Source organism: Panthera tigris, chromosome C1 (assembly GCF_018350195.1).
Source record: "Panthera tigris isolate Pti1 chromosome C1, P.tigris_Pti1_mat1.1, whole genome shotgun sequence".
Classification (NCBI taxonomy): domain Eukaryota; kingdom Metazoa; phylum Chordata; class Mammalia; order Carnivora; family Felidae; genus Panthera; species Panthera tigris.
The window spans coordinates 148,071,093-148,089,527 of record NC_056667.1 but is presented as its reverse complement, the minus strand read 5'-3'; the positions used below and the strand labels follow the sequence as shown (position 1 = coordinate 148,089,527).

General features: G+C 36.5%; 1 protein-coding gene across 4 annotated transcripts in view; it reads left to right on the top strand.

Moving 5' to 3' along the window:
• Positions 1-18,435, top strand: part of LOC102951351 (lymphocyte antigen 75) — a 133,669-nt gene that overhangs the window by 86,693 nt on the left and 28,541 nt on the right. For 3 of the 4 annotated variants that reach the window (XM_042994542.1, XM_042994540.1, XM_042994541.1), the window contains 6 exons: positions 572-798; positions 2,164-2,332; positions 5,651-5,800; positions 8,150-8,272; positions 9,958-10,125; positions 11,822-12,424. In XM_042994542.1, coding sequence (XP_042850476.1) covers positions 572-798; positions 2,164-2,332; positions 5,651-5,800; positions 8,150-8,272; positions 9,958-10,125; positions 11,822-12,000 — 1,016 coding nt within the window. In that variant the 3' untranslated portion in view covers positions 12,001-12,424. Of the gene's footprint in view, positions 1-571; positions 799-2,163; positions 2,333-5,650; positions 5,801-8,149; positions 8,273-9,957; positions 10,126-11,821; positions 12,425-18,435 lie in introns of those variants that run through there. The other variant, XM_042994543.1, reaches the window with a different exon arrangement.

Sequence of the window (18,435 nt, the reverse complement as noted above, 5' to 3'; positions counted from 1 at the left end):
AGTTTGGGCCATTGGGAGCTCTTTCACTTGGCTCCTGTGCCTCTTTCAAGTACCCTTATCACTGTGCTTTTGTTATTGTTGTTACTATTGTCATTTTGTTACTGTTATGTTATTCTTCATTTGCTTTTAGCTTTCTGATTACTTTATTTCTTTTTGGTCCTAATTCACCTCACCTAAACTCTGGAAACCTAATTTGATAAGCAGGCTTTCTGACTCTCTTAACTCAGATGAGTCTCTCCTTCTCTACTCAATCACACATATTAGAGTAGATAATTGTTTTGCCTGAATTTCAAGTATTGTTGTTTAATGTCTGCAATTAATATGTAAGTTCCTTAAATGAAAAACAATGTTTATATCTTTTTTTAATCCACCAGGCAACTATACTATTTAAGAACCTATTATATGTGTTGTGGCAATACGAAAAATAAAGTATGCATTTTACCTCCCTTGTTAATAAGAAAAATCCAGTTTTATTTAACTTTAGAAATGGTTGCATGTCCAGTCTTACCCAAAATATGTATTTTAAATAATTTAAATTTAATCACTAATACTCTTAATTTAAATATTATAGTTGACTACAAGGAAGAATATAACGCTACTCTGCCACTGTTTATTCCATATGAAGATGGTATTTATAATGTTATTCAAAAAAAGGTAACATGGTATGAAGCATTGAACATGTGTTCTCAAAGTGGAGGTTATTTGGCAAGTGTTCATGACCAAAATGGCCAGCTCTTTCTGGAAGATATCGTAAAACGTGATGGATTTCCACTATGGGTTGGGCTCTCAAGTCACGATGTAAGTCTTGTCTTGTTTTCCAGAAATTTTCCAAATGTGTTAGAAGGTTGGAAATTTGAGCATAAGATATTAATTCAGAGTATAACATCAGAGTAAGTCCTGGGACTCAATTTGCATAGCATAGTGCTTTCTTATCTTTTTACAACAGAAACTAAATAGAAAATTGTATTTGTAGAATGTAGTAGAGCAAATGGCCTGGACTGCAGCCGCCCTAGACACTGCCAGGCCATCCTAAGGGCCCAGTAGATTAATATCTCAACAACACCTCTCTGTTACCTAGATGGGGCAGACTAATTGCAAAGCTGGGAAAAAAGAATAGCACCGAATCAGAAAAACCCGAGTTCTGGTATTAGTGGTAGGTCTTCCATTTATGTTTGGTGATCATGAGCAGGTCATTTAATCTTTGGAAGTTAATTTCTTCATTGGTAAAACTGGGGTGATAATATTTTCCTTAATATAGGATTATAGTGGGATTAACACAAAAATTTATATAAGATGTCAAATAAAATTCTTAATATTAGGACTAACTAATATGTGTATTTTCTTCTCACTTTCACCCTACAAATGAGCACTATTTGAGATAATGTTTTGGTAGTAAATACATCTTTTGTGCCACTATTTGAATCCTATTAATTAGTATATTCATGTACCTATAATAATGTCCAGTTCCTGCCCCCCCCCCAAGAAATAGGCTACTATAGAGATTAGAATTGAAAACCTAATTTAAATAATCTTTAGAACAAAGTGGAGAAAATTTTAAAAAGCATGACAAATTAGGTTTATAGAATAAAGGAAAAATCAAAAGTAATCTTCCCATATGAGTTTCTTGGGAAGTATTTTCCTCTTCCAAACCCCTGCTGCTTGATGGCTTCTGTAATATAAAACATGTAGCCAGAGACACAAACCACAGAACTATAAAACATAAAAAACAATATTCAGAGTAATATGAAGGTTGCTAATATAAATCTGTAATTGTGACAAATGGAAGCCATTTGCACATCATTTAATTTCAAGTATTATATAAACTCATCCTTAAAAAAAATAAATAAATAAATCTAGGGACAGAGTATAGTAACTGTCTATAAATTTAAAGTCCTACTTAAATTGCACCAGAGTAAATGTCTCAAATCAATGCATCAAAAGTAAATCCCTGATTTTACAAATAGGTCCAGACCTATAACAATTGTAAGCAAATAATTAACAATCCATTCCAATATTTCTTAAAGTATATACATTCTTCTTACTGTTCTTTTTGAACATTCTTTTGTCTGGATTCAGGTTTTCTGTATTATTTTTTTTTAATTAAAAGCAATTCTTATGCTAAAAATGTGCTAAGCTTTTTTATCTCTATTATTCTTAAAACAGGGAAGTGAATCAAGTTTTGAATGGTCTGATGGCAGTACATTTGACTACATCCCATGGAAAGATAAAAAATCTGCTGGAAATTGTGTTGTCTTGGATCCAAAAGGAATTTGGACACATGAAAAATGCAAGTCTGTTAGGGATGGTGCTATTTGTTATAAACCTACAAAATGTAAGACTTGATTTTGAATAACTATATTAATTAAAATATGACATTTTGTCTTGTGCACATGACTAAATACTCAAAGGAATTTTTTGTAGGTTTTAAATAATGTTTATTCACACATCCTACAAAAATAAATTTGATACTTTGTGAAGAGAGATGAACATGATATACCCATTTAGGGTATGTACCCAAAGACTTTCAGTTCCTCTATCACCAGGTACATACTACTCTAGAATTTGTGAATTTTGGTTTCACTTAGCAATGTTCCTCAAAGGCTGACACTGCTTTTAAAAAAGAATTTGGGGTGCTTGGGCAGCTCAGTCAGTTAAGCATCTGACTTCGGCTCAGGTCATGATCTCACAGTTCATGAGTTCAAAACCCCGTGTCGGGTTCTGTGCTGACAGCTCAGAGCCTGGAGCCTGCTTTGAATTCTGTGACTCCCTCTCTCTCTGTTCTTCCTCTGCTTATGCTGTCTCTCTCTCAAAAATAAATATAAATAAATAAAAACGGTAAAAAAGGGTTCAAAAGCACATAAATTTGGGAAATACTTCAGGTCTGATTTATCATATTGACGGCTCTGATAGTTTCTGTAGTAAAGACAGCAGTTTAACTTTGTGTAACTCAGCATTTTCCAAACTTACATGATTCTTAAAATCTAAGGAAAGAGCCCCTTCCACCAGGGTTGGGCTCATCCTGACAGGCGGAGCCTTAATGAAGAACAGAAGAGCTAAGATGCCCCCCCGCCCACCCCGGAGCTGCAGGGCCTGCTGGACAAGCCAAGAGATGGTGGCGGTGGTGGTCTCTGAAGCCTCTGGCTCTCAGCGCTTGCCATGCTTCTGTTCCAAAGAATATTCTAGAGAAGATCCAACATTTGGAATTAAACAGATTCAGGCAGAAGAAAATGTGAAAACCTCATCTAGGGAAGCAAGTGAATACAAGAAAGGGAGAATGATATCAAGAATGAGAAATAAATGGATGATCAAAACCTGACATCCCAGGTGTTAGGTACAGAAAATGAATGTAATGTTTTAGAAAAACAATGAGGATACATGAGAAAATGGAAAGGACATCTGTGTTAGCTAAACAGACTTTATAGGTTCAAGTTGAATGACATGAACAAACAAATTCAATGCCATACTGGGTTGAATAGTGTCCCGCCCCCCCCATATTCACATCCACCCAGAGTCTTAGAATGCAACCTTATTTAGAAATAGCCTTTGCATGGGGCACCTGGGTGGTTCAGTCGGTTAAGTGTCAACTTTGGATCATGTCATGATCTCACACAGTTCGTGAGTTTGAGCCCCGTGTCAGGTTCTGTGCTGACAGCTCGGAGCCTGGAGCCTGCTTCAGATTCTGTGCTTTCCTCTCCCTCTCTCTCTCTCTCTCTCTCTGCTCCTCCCCTGCTCACACTCGTCTCTCTCAAGAATAAATAAACACTAAAAAAATTTATTAAAAAAATAAATTAAAAAATCGATTCAAGGGGCACCTGGGTGGCTCAGTCGGTTGAGCGTCCAACTTCAGCTCAGGTCATGATCTCACAGTCTATGAGTTTGAGCCCCGCGTCAGGCTCTGTGCTGACAGCTCAGAGCTTGGAGCCTGCTTCAGATTCTGTGTCTCCCTCTCTCTCTGCCTGGCTCACGCTGTGTCTCTTTCTCTCTCAAAAATAAATAAACGTTAAAAAAATTAAAAAAAAAAAAAAGAAATAGCCTTTGCAGATGTAATTAGTTAAGATGAGGTAATGCTTGATAAGGATGGGCCCTAAATCCAATGACTGGTGCCCTTATAAGAGGAGAGAAGCAGACAGACCGAGAAGGCCATTTGATGATGGAAGCAGAAATTGCAGTGATGCAGCTACAAGCTAAGGATTGCCAGCAACCACCAGAAGCTGGGAGTTCTGACTCTCCCTCAGAGCCTCCAGAAAGTACCAACCCTGCTGACACTCACTTTTAGACTAGACTCCAGAACTGTGAGAGAAGAAATTTCTGTTGTTTTAAACCACCAAGTTTGTGGTAATTTATTATGGCAGCCCTGGGAAACTAATACAAGAGCAAACATTAAAAACTGAATCTTCAAAAAACAAAAAAGGAAAATAACAAGTGTTGGCAAGGATGTGGAGAAATTGGAGCCCTAGTACACTGCTTGTGGGAATAAAACATTGTGTGTAGCCACTGTGGAAAATGGTATGGAGATTTCTCAAAATTTTTAAATAAAATTACCATAGGATCCAGCAGTTCCACTTCTGGGTATATACTCAAGAGAAATGAAAACAGGGACTGGAACAGATATTTGTACAACCCTGTTCACAAGCGTCATTATTCACAATGGCCAAAAGGTGGAAGCAGCCCAAATTGTCCATTGACAGATGAATGCATAAGCAAAATGTGGTATATACATTCTGTGGAATATTAATCAGCATTTAAAAAGCAGGAAATTCTAACACATAATACAACATGCATGGATGAATCTTGAGGATATGATTCCAAGTGAAATAAGTCAGACACAAAAGGACAAATGCCATATGACTTCAATTGTATGAGGTACCTGGAGTTGTCAAATTCATGGATTCAGAAAGTGCAATGGTGGTTTCTGGGGGCAGACAGGAATGGGGAGTTATTATTTAATGGGTACAGAAGCCATACTTAGACTTTTTGTTTGAGACAGATTTTGCTGTGCAGATACACTGCACTGTGTAAACAAATTACCAAATTTTCACTTGTAGATGTGATTTTTAAAAGTAGTTCTTTACATGGCAAGGTAAAACTAGTTATATATTACCAAGATAAAAAGAATTCAAGGAAAGAGTTTTAATTGTTTCAAAGTAGTTACAGGCCTACTCAGCCAGCCTGTCTTTGCTTCTTTTCTTATTCTGTCTCTCCAATTGTTTTTACATTAAGCTAATTACATCTTAGAAAGCTAAATAGTTTCTTCTATTTTCTAAGTTAAAAATGGTATTCCAAAAAAGCTAATTAGAATGTGTATTCTTAGGGGTGCCTGGATGGCTCAGTCTGTTGAGTGTCCGACTTCAGCTCAGGTCATGATCCCAAGGTTCATGAGTTTGAGCCCCGCATCAGGCTAGCTGCTGTCAACATGGAGCCTGCTTTGGGCTCTCTGCCCCTATTCTGCTTGTGCTCTCTCTCAAAAATAAATAAACACTTAAAACAATGTATACTGTTAGAGTATGAGCTGTAGCTTTCTCTGGTGTGTGTATTGAGTTGAATGCTTTCTTACTCACAGGCACCACAGTTTCAAACAGGGTTTAGTGAGATTTTTAAAGCCAATCATTTTGTCTGTGCATGTTTACAGTCATGTCTAACATTTTTATAGCTAAAGAGGTGTCTTCTCATACATACTCATCAAGATGTCCAGCAGTGAAAGGGAACGGATCACAGTGGATCCAGTACAGGGACCACTGTTACGCGTCCAACCAGGCATTGCACAGTTTCTTGGAAGCTGAACTGTTTTGTTCAAAACTTGGTGAGTTAAAGTCTGTTGATTTTCTTGGACTCAATAATTTAATCATTGGAATTTTTCCCAAGGATGTAATGATTATATTTTTGAAAATATTTTTAGAACACTCAATATCTATAATGGCATTTTATAACCGAATTGCCCAGTGGTGGGGAAATAGATAAGTATTTTATGATGTATGAGTTAAGTGGAACATTGGAATAGCCATTAAAAGTGACCAATGTAAGAATAAGTACATGGAAAATAAAAGTAAGTGGGAAGAAGTAGAATAAAAAATTGCTATGTGAATTATTATGTGAAAATAAGGACAAATGAAATGGTTTTAAATATAGTTAGATATGCTTAGATGAAGGGATTAAAGTCAAATTTTTTTTTTTAATTTTTTTAACATTTATTTTTGAGACAGAGAGAGACAGAGCATGAACGGGGGAGGGGCAGAGAGAGAGGGAGACACTGAACTGGAAGCAGGCTCCAGGCTCTGAGCCATCAGCCCAGAGCCTGACGCGGGGCTCGAACTCACAGTCTGTGAGATCGTGACCTGAGCTGAAGTCGGACGCTCAACCGACTGAGCCACCCAGGCGCCCCAAAGTCAATTTTTTTTTGAAGTTGGTTAAGTACTAAATACAAATTACAGATTTTCCCACTATTTAGTTATAAATAAGTAAGCTTATCACTGACCAGGGTAACAAAATTGAGGAAGCATGGGTTGTTCATCCATCCTGCAATAGAAATGGCCCATATCCTCTGAACATCATAAGGAACAGGACTTTTTGTCTTCAAATTTAACTATTTTAGAAAGAACAGCAATAATTGGATCTCTCCCATAATAAATTTACTCTATAGTCAAACTGTGAAATGACTTCTGGGGAGACCACCGAGAGTATTTCAAAGACCTGCATCCTTGGGTAGCAGTTTAGCCAGACTGGTGGCATATCTCTCATTTATTTTGCTAACTGTTGTGGAGTCATTTGCCTGATTTAAAAATCTCCTTGTTACTGCTTGACTACATGATGGAAACTTTTGTGTGGGAACTCCTGTGTGGTGTATGTGTATACACACACACACACACACACACACACACACACACACACACACACGATGGGAACTATTGTGAACTATGTATGTGTTCGGAAAGTGAGACGCCTCTTGCTCCTACAGGAGAAAATAGGAAGGGTTACTGTCATTGTAGTGTGGGAGTTAAGTACTTAAGCCTTGGAGGCAGACAGGTCTAAGTTTTAAATCCTACTCCCATACTTACTAGCTGAGTGATACTATAGAAGTTACATAATTGCTTCTCTTTTCTCACCTGAACAGTGAGAATGAAAATAGTACTTATTTCAAAGGTTGCGTTGTTGTAAGAATGAATGAAATGAGATAATATATGCAAATGTAGCACCGTGCCCTGCAAATAGTGAGCAAATTATTCTTATTATTAGAAAATATTGAGATTGTCTCTCTAAATTTATAACTGGCTAGCTGTAAAAACCTGAATGATTAATCTCCTTGAGGCTCAATTTCCTCATCTGTAAAATAGTGATATCTTCCCTACAGGATTTTGTAATATTAAACAAGCATGTGCACACTGTGGTCTTCTATAAAGGAGTAAAGACTTGCCTTTGCGATTCTCCCAGTATCACCACCACGAAAGAAATGCTTTAGTTCAAGTGTAGATAGCCTTGTCACTGTTGGAGAGTATTTGATTCTACTTAGGATTTATTTCCAAGTCTAGTTATTATTTTATTTTTATCCCTTGCTTGATGATGGTGATAATACTATTTTCTCTGTGGGTTTAGGGCAATTTATCAAACTTCAAGAGTATTCAATTCCATACTATATTTGGGAACATATAATGGGCATAACCAAGTTCATTTATGTATAAAGTAATATTAAAGGAAATGCTAATGCTCCTCAATATCCCAAACCTGTTTGCTTTTATTTTCATTTTAATAGAAGCGAATTTAAAGCTGAGCTATTATATGGAGAGTATGCTGATATGTCTTTTTACAATCACATACCCCACTTCTTCTAACTAGCTGTTCATATACAAAGGTCTCATTGGTAGGCAGTTCCAAGGTCAAATAAGATTATCAGGTAAACATTTTAAAGAAATATAACATTTCTCTAAATAAAGGTTCAATCTAGAAATATGTCTAACTTTTTTTGGGATCTATTAATGCTATTCTTTTAAAAATATGGCACAAATATCAGATTTAAAAAGTATTCTCTATGTAAAGCTTGAATTTCTCAATGATCTTTATCAAGATTGATTTTTTTTCTCAAATGGCTGTTTGAAAATAAGCCATTTCCCTAGTTTGCATAAAGCTCATTAGTTTAGGATTTGTTTTCCGTCAACAGATCATTCTGCAACTATTGTTACCATAGAGGATGAAGATGAGAATAAATTTGTGAGCAGACTGATGAGGGAAAATAATAACATTACCATGAGAGTTTGGCTCGGATTATCTCAACATTCTACTGGTAAGTGACATATTTGTGTGGACAGTGTGCAAAGAGAGTTCCAATTTGTCCTAAATACCAAGTCAGCCTTGCTAAAGAATGTCAAGTGGTGGTTAATTCAAATGCTTCTTATTGATGAATAAGCTAGGTCTGCTGGCTGTTTTGGACATTTATAAAATCCTAATGAATATTCAAGTGACTTATTAGTACCGATGGAAAATACTAATGAAATAGAAAGTCAGATTAAATCAACTGGGATGTTCTAGATGCTTAAGGTACTTGGATCAATAGCATATTTTTTCTCCTACAACGATATTTGTGCCCCCCATGTCCCACAAAGAACCCATGACTTACTTTCCTTAGAGTTCTAGTGTCTATCAGTCATATTTTTATAGCTTATAACTCTGTTATTCAGAAAGTTCTCTTCTTATTGTTCTCTTCCATCTTGAAATATTTTTACCATAGAGAATAATTAATTCTTTTAAAAAAATTTTAATATTGGGGCGCCTGGGTGGCTCAGTCAGTTAAGCATCTGACTCTCGGTTTTGGCTCAGATCATGATCTCACGGTATCGCATTAGGCTCTGCACTGACAGTGCAGAACCTGCTTAGTATTCTCTCTCTCCCTCTTTCTGTCCCTTCCCTACTCACACTGCCTCTGTAATTTTTTTTTAAGTTTATTTACTTGTTGAGAGACAAGAGAGACAGAGAGACAGAGCACAAGCAGGGGAGGGACAGAGAGAGAGGGAGACACAGAATCTGAAGCAGGCTCCAGGCTCTTAGCTGTCAGCATAGAGCCAGAGGTGGGCTCGAACTCACTAACAGGAACTGTGAGATCATGACCCCAGCCGAAGTTGGACGCTTAACCTACTGAGCCACCCAGGCACCCCAAGAGAATAATTAATCCTTAATGATGATTTTGTCTTTCAAACCAGCTTAGTAAAATTGCACAGAATTAAAAAAGATTTGTGGAAGAATTTCTCAAGGAATAATGGATTAATCCAAGCAGTAATGGGTAAAAAAGATTTTAGTGAATTTGAAATGGATAAAGAATGAAGAGTACAAATTCAATAGAAGAATAGGAAGTGTGTTTCACATTTTATGCAAAGTTGAATTCTAAATAATTGAAATACATGTGAATTCCAAAATATTAAGCACTTGTCAAAATGAATGGATTCAAAGTTGGCCATCTAAATGAGTTCTAAATTGTGTTTACACTATCACCACAAGGTGGTGCTACCTCAGCTGGAAAATAAAAATGGAGTCCTGGTGGGGAGACCCTCCTGGACCCTCTAGACCCTTCTTCCCCAGCACATCTTTAATGATACGAGTTTTTTAGTAGGAGGTGAGGTTGCTGATGGAGATGCAGGTCTTTAGAAATCTATCCCTTCCACAATGAATGTGCAAGCATTCTACTTTTTAATCAAAACACCACATTTTATATCAGTGCTAATAGAACTTTCCGCAAAGATGGAAATGTTCTATATCTGTGCTGTGTAACAGAGTAGTCACTAGCCATATATGGCTATGGAGCACTTGAAATGTGACAAGTGCAACTGAAGGACTGATTTTTTTTAAATATTTTCATTTTTAATAAGTTTCATTTTCAACAGTGGCATAGCATAGTTCTATGTAAATGAGTTATACGAGCCACATGCCTTTCTACCTTAGAAATTTAGAGACAATAAACTTAATTTCTTTCTTTAGATCAGTCTTGGAATTGGTTGGATGGATCAAAAGTGACATTTGTCAAATGGGCAAATAAAATTAAGAGTGGTGATGGAAAATGTAGCATTTTGTTAGCTTCAAATGAAACTTGGATAAAAGTTGAATGTTCACATGGCTATGGAAGGGTTGTCTGCAAAGCTCCTCTGGGTAAGTATGGAACCTGCCCTTAAGGAATATTTTTGCAGAACAGGTCAGGAAGTAAATGTACAACTCAATTATGTGCAATGTTTTGCACTTGCCTCCTGAAGTCCTTATTTAGTCCTTAAAGGAAAACCAAAAAAATTGCTTAAGCTACACAGATGCTTTCCCTCAGAAAAATGTATTGTAAGAGATAATAAATACCAAGATGTCTAAGACTCCCAGGTGAAACCACAAACAGCCTAAACTTTGTGTAATTATTTCCTAAGAAAAATAGAAGCTGCCAGAATATTAGGGAGCTCATTTCTTTGAATATGTTCTTAAGATATATTTGATTCTGTTGGTCAGATATGTAAAAGGTCAAAGGTCTAATTCTGTAGTTAGCTTGCTTCCTTTCTCCTCATTCCCATAAAACTCATGATTAGCTTAGCAACAGTACAAAACTGGATTTAATTACTTAACATTTCCTGGAAGGAACATCTGTAGAAAGTCATAATTTAAACTTAGGTTTCATCCTGAATTGATGCGTAGAATAACCAGAAAAAATCTTACCTTAATTTCATTTCTAGAGAAAGGAGCTCTAAGTTTTTCATGGCAACATCTTTAAAGATTTAGCATAAAAGCGTCCTTTTGGTGAATAAATATTGAAGATAAATAGCCAATACTAAGTGATTGGTATCTATATATTCATGCATTGATTCAGCAAATATTTGGAGTGTCTACTGTATGCTGGGTTTTGTGTGCTGGGTATGGGGATGGCTACACTAGATTAGGTTATCAGGGAAGATGTCTAAGAGTAGGAGACACTGAAGCTGAGATTTGAAAGGCCAGCCAAACAAAGATCAGGGGAAAAGGCACGCCAGGGAGAGGTACCAGATGGAGCAAAAAGCCTCAAGCAGAACAAGCTTGACGAGTGCTCAAGGAAGAGCTGAAAGGTAGGCATGTACCAGCCACCTAGGGCTCTGGAAGCCAGGCTGAAGAGTTCAGGTTCTATGCTGAGTGAAATGGAAAACAACTGGAAGATTATGGGGGGGAGCCCAGGAGCAGGGTTAGGGTGATGTAAGCCGAGAGTTCTGATTTGGCATTTTGAACTGTCCATATGGAGATGAGATATTCATATGGAATGTCTAGCATGCAGTTGGACATATGAAAGAGAAGGGAGGTCAGCTTAGAGATGATGTTTAAAACAAGGGGACAGAATGAGTCCATCTGTGCAGCATGTAGAGAAGGGGCCTGGAAGAGCATTTGAAATTGAATATCTAGTAGCTAAATGAAGTCATCCTAAAGTCGTAAATTTGCTTTAAAGCAAATAACACTTTATTTGGCACTGGGTGAGTCAAACACAAAAATTTACAACTTACAGCAATTTGCTATCAAAGTAAGGTAATATACTGGGACTAATGTTCTCAGAAAGGATGATGAGGAGGGAAAGTGAGAATAATGATAATGCTCTAAGTTCTTTAAAAGAAAATTGCTAAAACAATGAATAGGATTTGAATGAAAAGGAAAACGGTTAAATCTGTAAAGAAAATACTTGAGTGTTTGATGATGACTTTGAATTCTGTGTTAATGCTATGAAACAATCAAGTACTTATTGTGTCTAATTCGTACAGAGTTTACAATGTGACACACAGCCTAATGTATTAGATCAATAATGATCGCTTTTATATTCTCTCCTCCAATGTCAAACCTTTCCCTATTCTAGGCTCTGATTACCGAGGAATAACTATCACATTTGCTGTGCTAAGTGTCTTAGCTCTCATCAGTGCACTGATTTGGTTCCTCTTCCAAAGGAACCGTTTGCACTGGGCAGTCTTCTCTTCAGTTCGATATGAACAAGGAATGAATGAAGATGAGATTATGCTTCCCACTTTCCATGAGTAAATTCTTCTAAAAGTTTGCTAATTTGCACTAACGTGTTAAGGAAAATGAGCCTTCTCAGATTTTCCCAGTGTCAGTATTTACTCTGTTCTAAAGTAGAAGTCATTAGTACTTTTTCAGTTGTTTAATTGCAGTCCTAGTATCTACAGTGAATTATCCACGAAATGCCATGTTTAAAACTTTACTTAATAGAATGGAAAAGAACCAAAGCTGGGACTAAAGTCCAAGTTATTTGTAGGGTAATAAATTTCATGTGCATTTTCTCTGTAAGAATGTAGTTAGTAACTAGGATATGTATATTTTAATGGTATTTTAACTTAAAATTGGCATGTTAATAAGTCACAAGTCTACCTTTTTGCTTTTAAAAATATCCAGCCTAGGGGTGCTTGGCTGGCTCAGTCAGTAAAGCATGCAACTCTTGATCTCAGGGTTGTGAGTTCAAGCCCCACATTGGGTATGGAGCCTACTAAAAAAAAAAAAAAAAAAAAATCTAGCCTAATGCAAAATTTGTACCTCAAGGTAAAAACATAACTGTAAATAATATCAACATTGTTTTAAAGTAGTCATTTGTAGCATTTAGGAGAAATTATTAATGAGATATGCTTACTTTTTTATACAGCAAAATAATGCTCTTGGCAAGATGCTTCTTATACTATTCCAAACATATTTCATACTAAAATTGATTAAATGCAAATATTTTGTTTTGTCATACTTATTCATAAAATGATGGCTTTTAAAGAAGATTTAATACTTAACATTTTTCTAAAGTATACAGGAACATTGTTTTTAGACTGATTTAGGTATACTGTAGCAGTGTGGTTTTTGTCTTTTCTTATGTACAATATTTAACTCTTTCCCTCTTAAAGGGAATCAGCTAAGGATACAAGTTCTTGAAAATTTTGCAATTTTTATGCTTTATGTGACATGTCAAATTTTGACTAAGAAGTTTGTGTTACTTTAATGCCTTTTTCTGTGAGCTAAAGAGAAAAGGTGTCTATGTATACAAGAAATTGTGTATCTTGCATTTGTGAAACTGAAAATTTTATAATGAAACTCTAAACTTTGTGATTACTACTATTTTAAGTGATGAATAATTAAGGAAACGCTGTTTGGTGGTTATCACTTTAAGTTTACCACCTAGAATATATTTTGAATGATAGTTTCCACTGAACATGGTGAATGTTTTATTCAGTGTTTATATTTATACTTTAGAATATTTTTGTATAATATCCATAGATTTATTTTAAAATTTTAGAGTGTTTGTACTATGATAAACTTATAAATAATTTTCAAAAGACAGTTTTAGTATAGTCTAAAGTATAGTATGGTTATCCTGAAATATCTTTTACTGAATTTGTTAGACTAGGTCCTCTTACTCTGTGATCTGTACAATTTTAGTTGTTAAAGACTTTCTTCAAAGAACTAAACCAACTTGATGTGAAAACACAGCTATATATAGTAGCGATGCTATAATAAACTTGTTTCATTTTTTTAGTGAAAGTGTTGTTGATCCTTGTTGAAAAAATGTATCTCAAAAACATCTCTAGATTGGGTTTTATTATGTGAGGCATGTAGTATAAGAAAAGGTAAATATACAGCTGTTGTAATGTGAGGTATCCTTAAGATTTTGTGTACATTTTTTAAAGAATAAATATCATCCTGTATCTCTGAATGTTTGACTTGAGTCTCTTTTTCAGATGCCATTGACTCAGCAGTTCTCAACAAGTCTTTTAACTATTAGATCAGCAGAAATTCCATCTACGATCCACTCTTACTTCTCATAGTGCTCCCTCAGGAGATTCTCCCCTACCTCCCAGCCCAAGGCATTCATCAGCCACTTCTAAGTCAGTAGATTACATATCAAGTTCCAGGCTCATATTTCTAACTCCCACTGGATAATCTACATGAAAGTCCTTCTCAGCATGACCACAACTGCCCATATGGTGTTCACTTCCTCATTTGACCAGTTGCAGATGGATCAATAGAAATGAAGACAGCCTTTTCCAGTCTTCCCTAGCTAATCCAACCCTCACATGCGGTCTGACAAAATTGATCTCTTGAAACCGGGTACCTAAAAAAGTAAGTAGATGCACCTAATGATCAGGTACAGGGGACAAATGTGGAAGTGATACCATTGATCATCCTCTTTTTCGTCTTTCTCCCCACACACAGCATGTTCCCCTCCCCGATCCTGGGGCAGGATGTTGCCATTATCTGGCAGTTGTCTTCTGCAAATGACTACCATAATGTTGGTAACCCCAAATCCTCAAGCCACTGCTAAATTTATGCTATGGAAAGAGATTCACATTCCTTTATCTTAGGTTCATTTAATCCTAAAGCCCTCTCGGGGAAGTGAAGACTTAATTGTTATTAGTTCAATAATTTTATCTTGTTTAAGAAAACAAATTTTAGCTAGATGTCAAAGACTTATTTTGACTAGACCTCATCATCCATACAAAGTCACCTCTAATTCCCTGCATGTTCTAAATTAAAATGTTCTTACAATTATCTACATTTCAGCAAATTTAGTATATGTGTACTAAATATATATTTTATATTAAATATATATTTAGTATATTATTTTATATTAAATATATATTAGTATATTTATTTTATATTAAATATATATTTAGTATATGTGTACTAAATATATATTTTTTCCAAGCTAAATTAATCAGAAGCAGAAGTTTAGAAATTTTTTTTCCATTTCCCCTAAGTTCTCGTATATTCTCGTTCAATCAATATGAAAACACTACACTCCTTTTCCCCCAAGCTAGAAATTCAGAATTCATCCTCCAATCATCTCTTTCTCATCTCCCTAATTCAACAATTCAGTCAGTTTTATCTCAGGCTTCTCACAGAGTGGCTGTCTCCATTATCAGCTCTTTCAATTCAGGCCTTTATAATTTTTTTTTTTTCTCCCCGGATTGTTTGCACCAGGCTCTTCACTGGTCTTCCTCATCAACCTTTCCTCTTCATCCCATTTTCCCCACTCCTGAGCCTACAGGAGCTGAAATACAGAGGAGGACTCCCTCTGTGTTTTGGTCTAAAATTATCTAGGCCTCCTACCTATCTCAGGCCAAAAGGGATCTCAGCAATGCCCAGCCCAGGGACCTTCCCCAGGAACCTTATGTGGACTGACAGTTTGGGAAGCCCTAGGGGGTAAGTTCACTGGCCAAGTTCACCCTTTTAATGCAATGTAACATCAAGTCAATCCAAACCCAGTTCCTCTTTCTATGGGCTTAGACCTGCCCTTCTCCATCTTCCCCAAGATCTTCTCCCAGGACTCCATCTCTCTTCCAATTGCTAAGCAATAGAGAAACAAAGTCAGATAAAACTGGACTCCAGAAATTAGGAAAACACTGGTGATCTAAGCCAGTGGAAATGTAGCAGAGTGGAGCCAGAATCCAGAGTGAGCTGCAAAGTGAAAGGGAAATTAGAAAATGGGGAACGTGAGATTCTGAAAAGTATGGTGGAAAAGGAAAGAAGAGGGAGAAGGTGGGTTGAAGAAGGTTTTTTTTCCAAAGAAGGAGGGAAAGAGGTTCACAGATTAGAAACTGAGAGGAACAAAGCAAAACAAATCGAAAGATCCACAAAGAGTGGGCAGAGAGAAATTAATGATGCAGGGAAGAGAGATGGAGTCATAGGAGAAGATCTTGGGGAAGATAGAGAAGAGCAGGTCGAAGCCCACAGAAAAAGGAACCGGGTTTGGATGGGACAGAGAAGACTGCCGTCCTCTCTGAGGCCACACAAGGAAGACCTGTGTGGAAGAGAAAGGGAGAGCAGGAAAGTATTTGAAAATTTTTGTCTAGACCTGATGGCCCCCCTTTCTCTATGGAGTAGAAGGCAAGATCTTCTACTGAGAAACATGAGTAGCAAATTGGGTCTCAGTTTGAAGAGTGTTAATAAAACATTTTGCAATACCCGATTAGAAGAATGGGGGAGGACAATGACCAAGACAAATAAAAGGATCATAGAAAAGGCATACAGGACCCAGATAAAATTAAAAGCCATACATTTGTACTGATGACAACCAGGAAAATTGATCGATTTCCTCTACCTGTCCTCAGTTACCTCACTGAAGTTGAGGAACAGGAGCCTGTGAAGAAGAAAGAAGAGGACCCATCCTCAAAAAATTAAAAATAGGATTACCAGAGGCACCTGGCTGGCTCAGTCAGTAGAGCATGAGACTCTTGATCTTGTGGCCATGAGTTCAAGCCCCACATTGGGTGTAGAGCTTACTTTAAAAGAAAGAAAGAAAGAAAGAAAGAAAGAAAGAAAGAAAGAAAGAAAGAAAGAAAGAAAGAAAGAAAGAAAAGAAAAGAAAAAATATATATATAATTATCATATGATCCAGCAATCCCACTTCTAGGTGTATAGTCAAAGGAAATGAGAACAAGATCTTGAGGGGATATCTGTACTCCCCTGTTCACTGCAGGATTATTTACAATAGCCAAGACATAGAAGGAACCTAGTTATTTGTCAATAAATGAATGGATAAAATAAATTATGTATAGATACCTGTATCACACATACACACATAGTGGAATATTATTTAACCACGAGAAAGAAGGAAACTGCCATTTGTGACAACATGGATAAAACTCGAGGACATTATGCTGAGTGAAATAAGTCAGCATCACAAGCAAAAAAAATATTTTTTTTTCTTTTTTTAAGAAAAATATGTATAATTATATATGGCAATGGATGTTAAGTAAACTTACTATGGTGATCATTTCATGACATATACAAATATAGAATCATTATGTTATACACCTGAAATTAATATAATGTTATATGTCAATTTATATCTCAATACAAAAACAAAAAAGTAAGACAGAAAGACAAATGCTGTATGATGTCACTTATATATGAAATAAAAAATAGCTGAACTCATAGAAACAGAGCAGAGTTGTGGTTACCAGGGGCTTGAGGGTAGAAGAAATGGGGAGATGTTGGACAAAGGACAAAAACTTCTAGTTATAAGATGAGTAAGTTCAGAAGGTCTAATGTACAGCATAGTGATTACAGCTACTAATACTGTACTATATATTTAAGGTTCTTAGTGTCTTTTAATGACCTGATAGTTCATTTCTTTTTAGTGCTGAATAATATTCCATTGTATTAATGTACCACAGCTTGTTCATCACCTATTGGAAGACATCTTGGTTGCTTTCAGGTTTTGGCAATTGTGAATAAAGCTGCTATAAACATACGTATGCAACTTTTTGTGTGTGTGCAAGTTTTCAACTTGTTCAGGAAAATACCAAGAAGCACAATTGTTGCATTGTATGGTGAGGATGGATATAAATAGTTCTGTTAAGAAGCTGCGAAACCGTCTTCCGAGCGGTTGCACCATTTTGTATTCCCACCAGCAACGATTCAGAGTTCCTCTTGCTCCTCATCTTCTTCAACAGTTGTTGTCAGTGTTTTGGATTTTAGCCATTCTAATAGGTGTATGGTGGTATCTCATTTTTATTTTAATTTGCAATTCTTTAGTGACCTATGATGTTGAGTGCTTTCATATGCTTTTTACCATCTGAAAATCTTCTTTGGTGAAATATCTACTCAGATCATTGGTACACTTGTAAATTGAGTTGTTTGTGTTTTTATTGTTGAATTTAGACTTGACTTTAAAGCAGTGTTTCACTGAAGACATGAAGCTATGTCTGGGGTTTAAACAAACAGTCTTACTTGGCTCTTGTTTGTGCTTTGTGTTATCTGGTTCTAGATGCCTCGCCAGTCAGTTCATAGCTGCTTAGATTATACTTACAGCAAGCACAGTTTTTTTTTTTTTTGTTTTTTTCCTTTAAAAAGAGAAATTTATTGTCTCACAGTTCTCGAGGCTAGAAGTTTGAGATCAAGGTATGGGCAGCGTTCGTTCCTTTCAGGGGCTGTGCAAATATAGTTTAAAGTCCTCAATCCCTGAAGCTGATAACAGATGAAAGTTGTCTGAGAGACACAGTCCACTGGGAGGAGCCTTTGAAAAGGTTTCTGACCACTAGATCCAAAGGAGGAATCTGGCAGACACTTGGACCGAGTGTTCAAAATTAGCATCACCAGTAATAAGACATACTGACATGGTGTCTCTCCTCGGCAGGACACATCATTTCTGTGGTACTCTCGCCAAAGAAACAAAAACATAACCTGAATCCTGTTCTTCCAACTTCCCTCCAGAGGATACATGAGACACACCAAAACTGAAGGACATTCTACAAAATGGCCAGTACTCTTCAAACGAGATGGGGGAAAGACAAACAATGACAGAGGAACTGTCCCACATTAAAGGAGACTAAGGAGAGAAGACATCTCAATGCAATGTATAATGCTGGACTGGATTTTAGAACAGAAAAGGACACACACACATACACACATACGCGCGCAGAACAACAACAAAAAAGACCGTTAAAGGGACAATTGGCGAAAGGTGATAAAAGC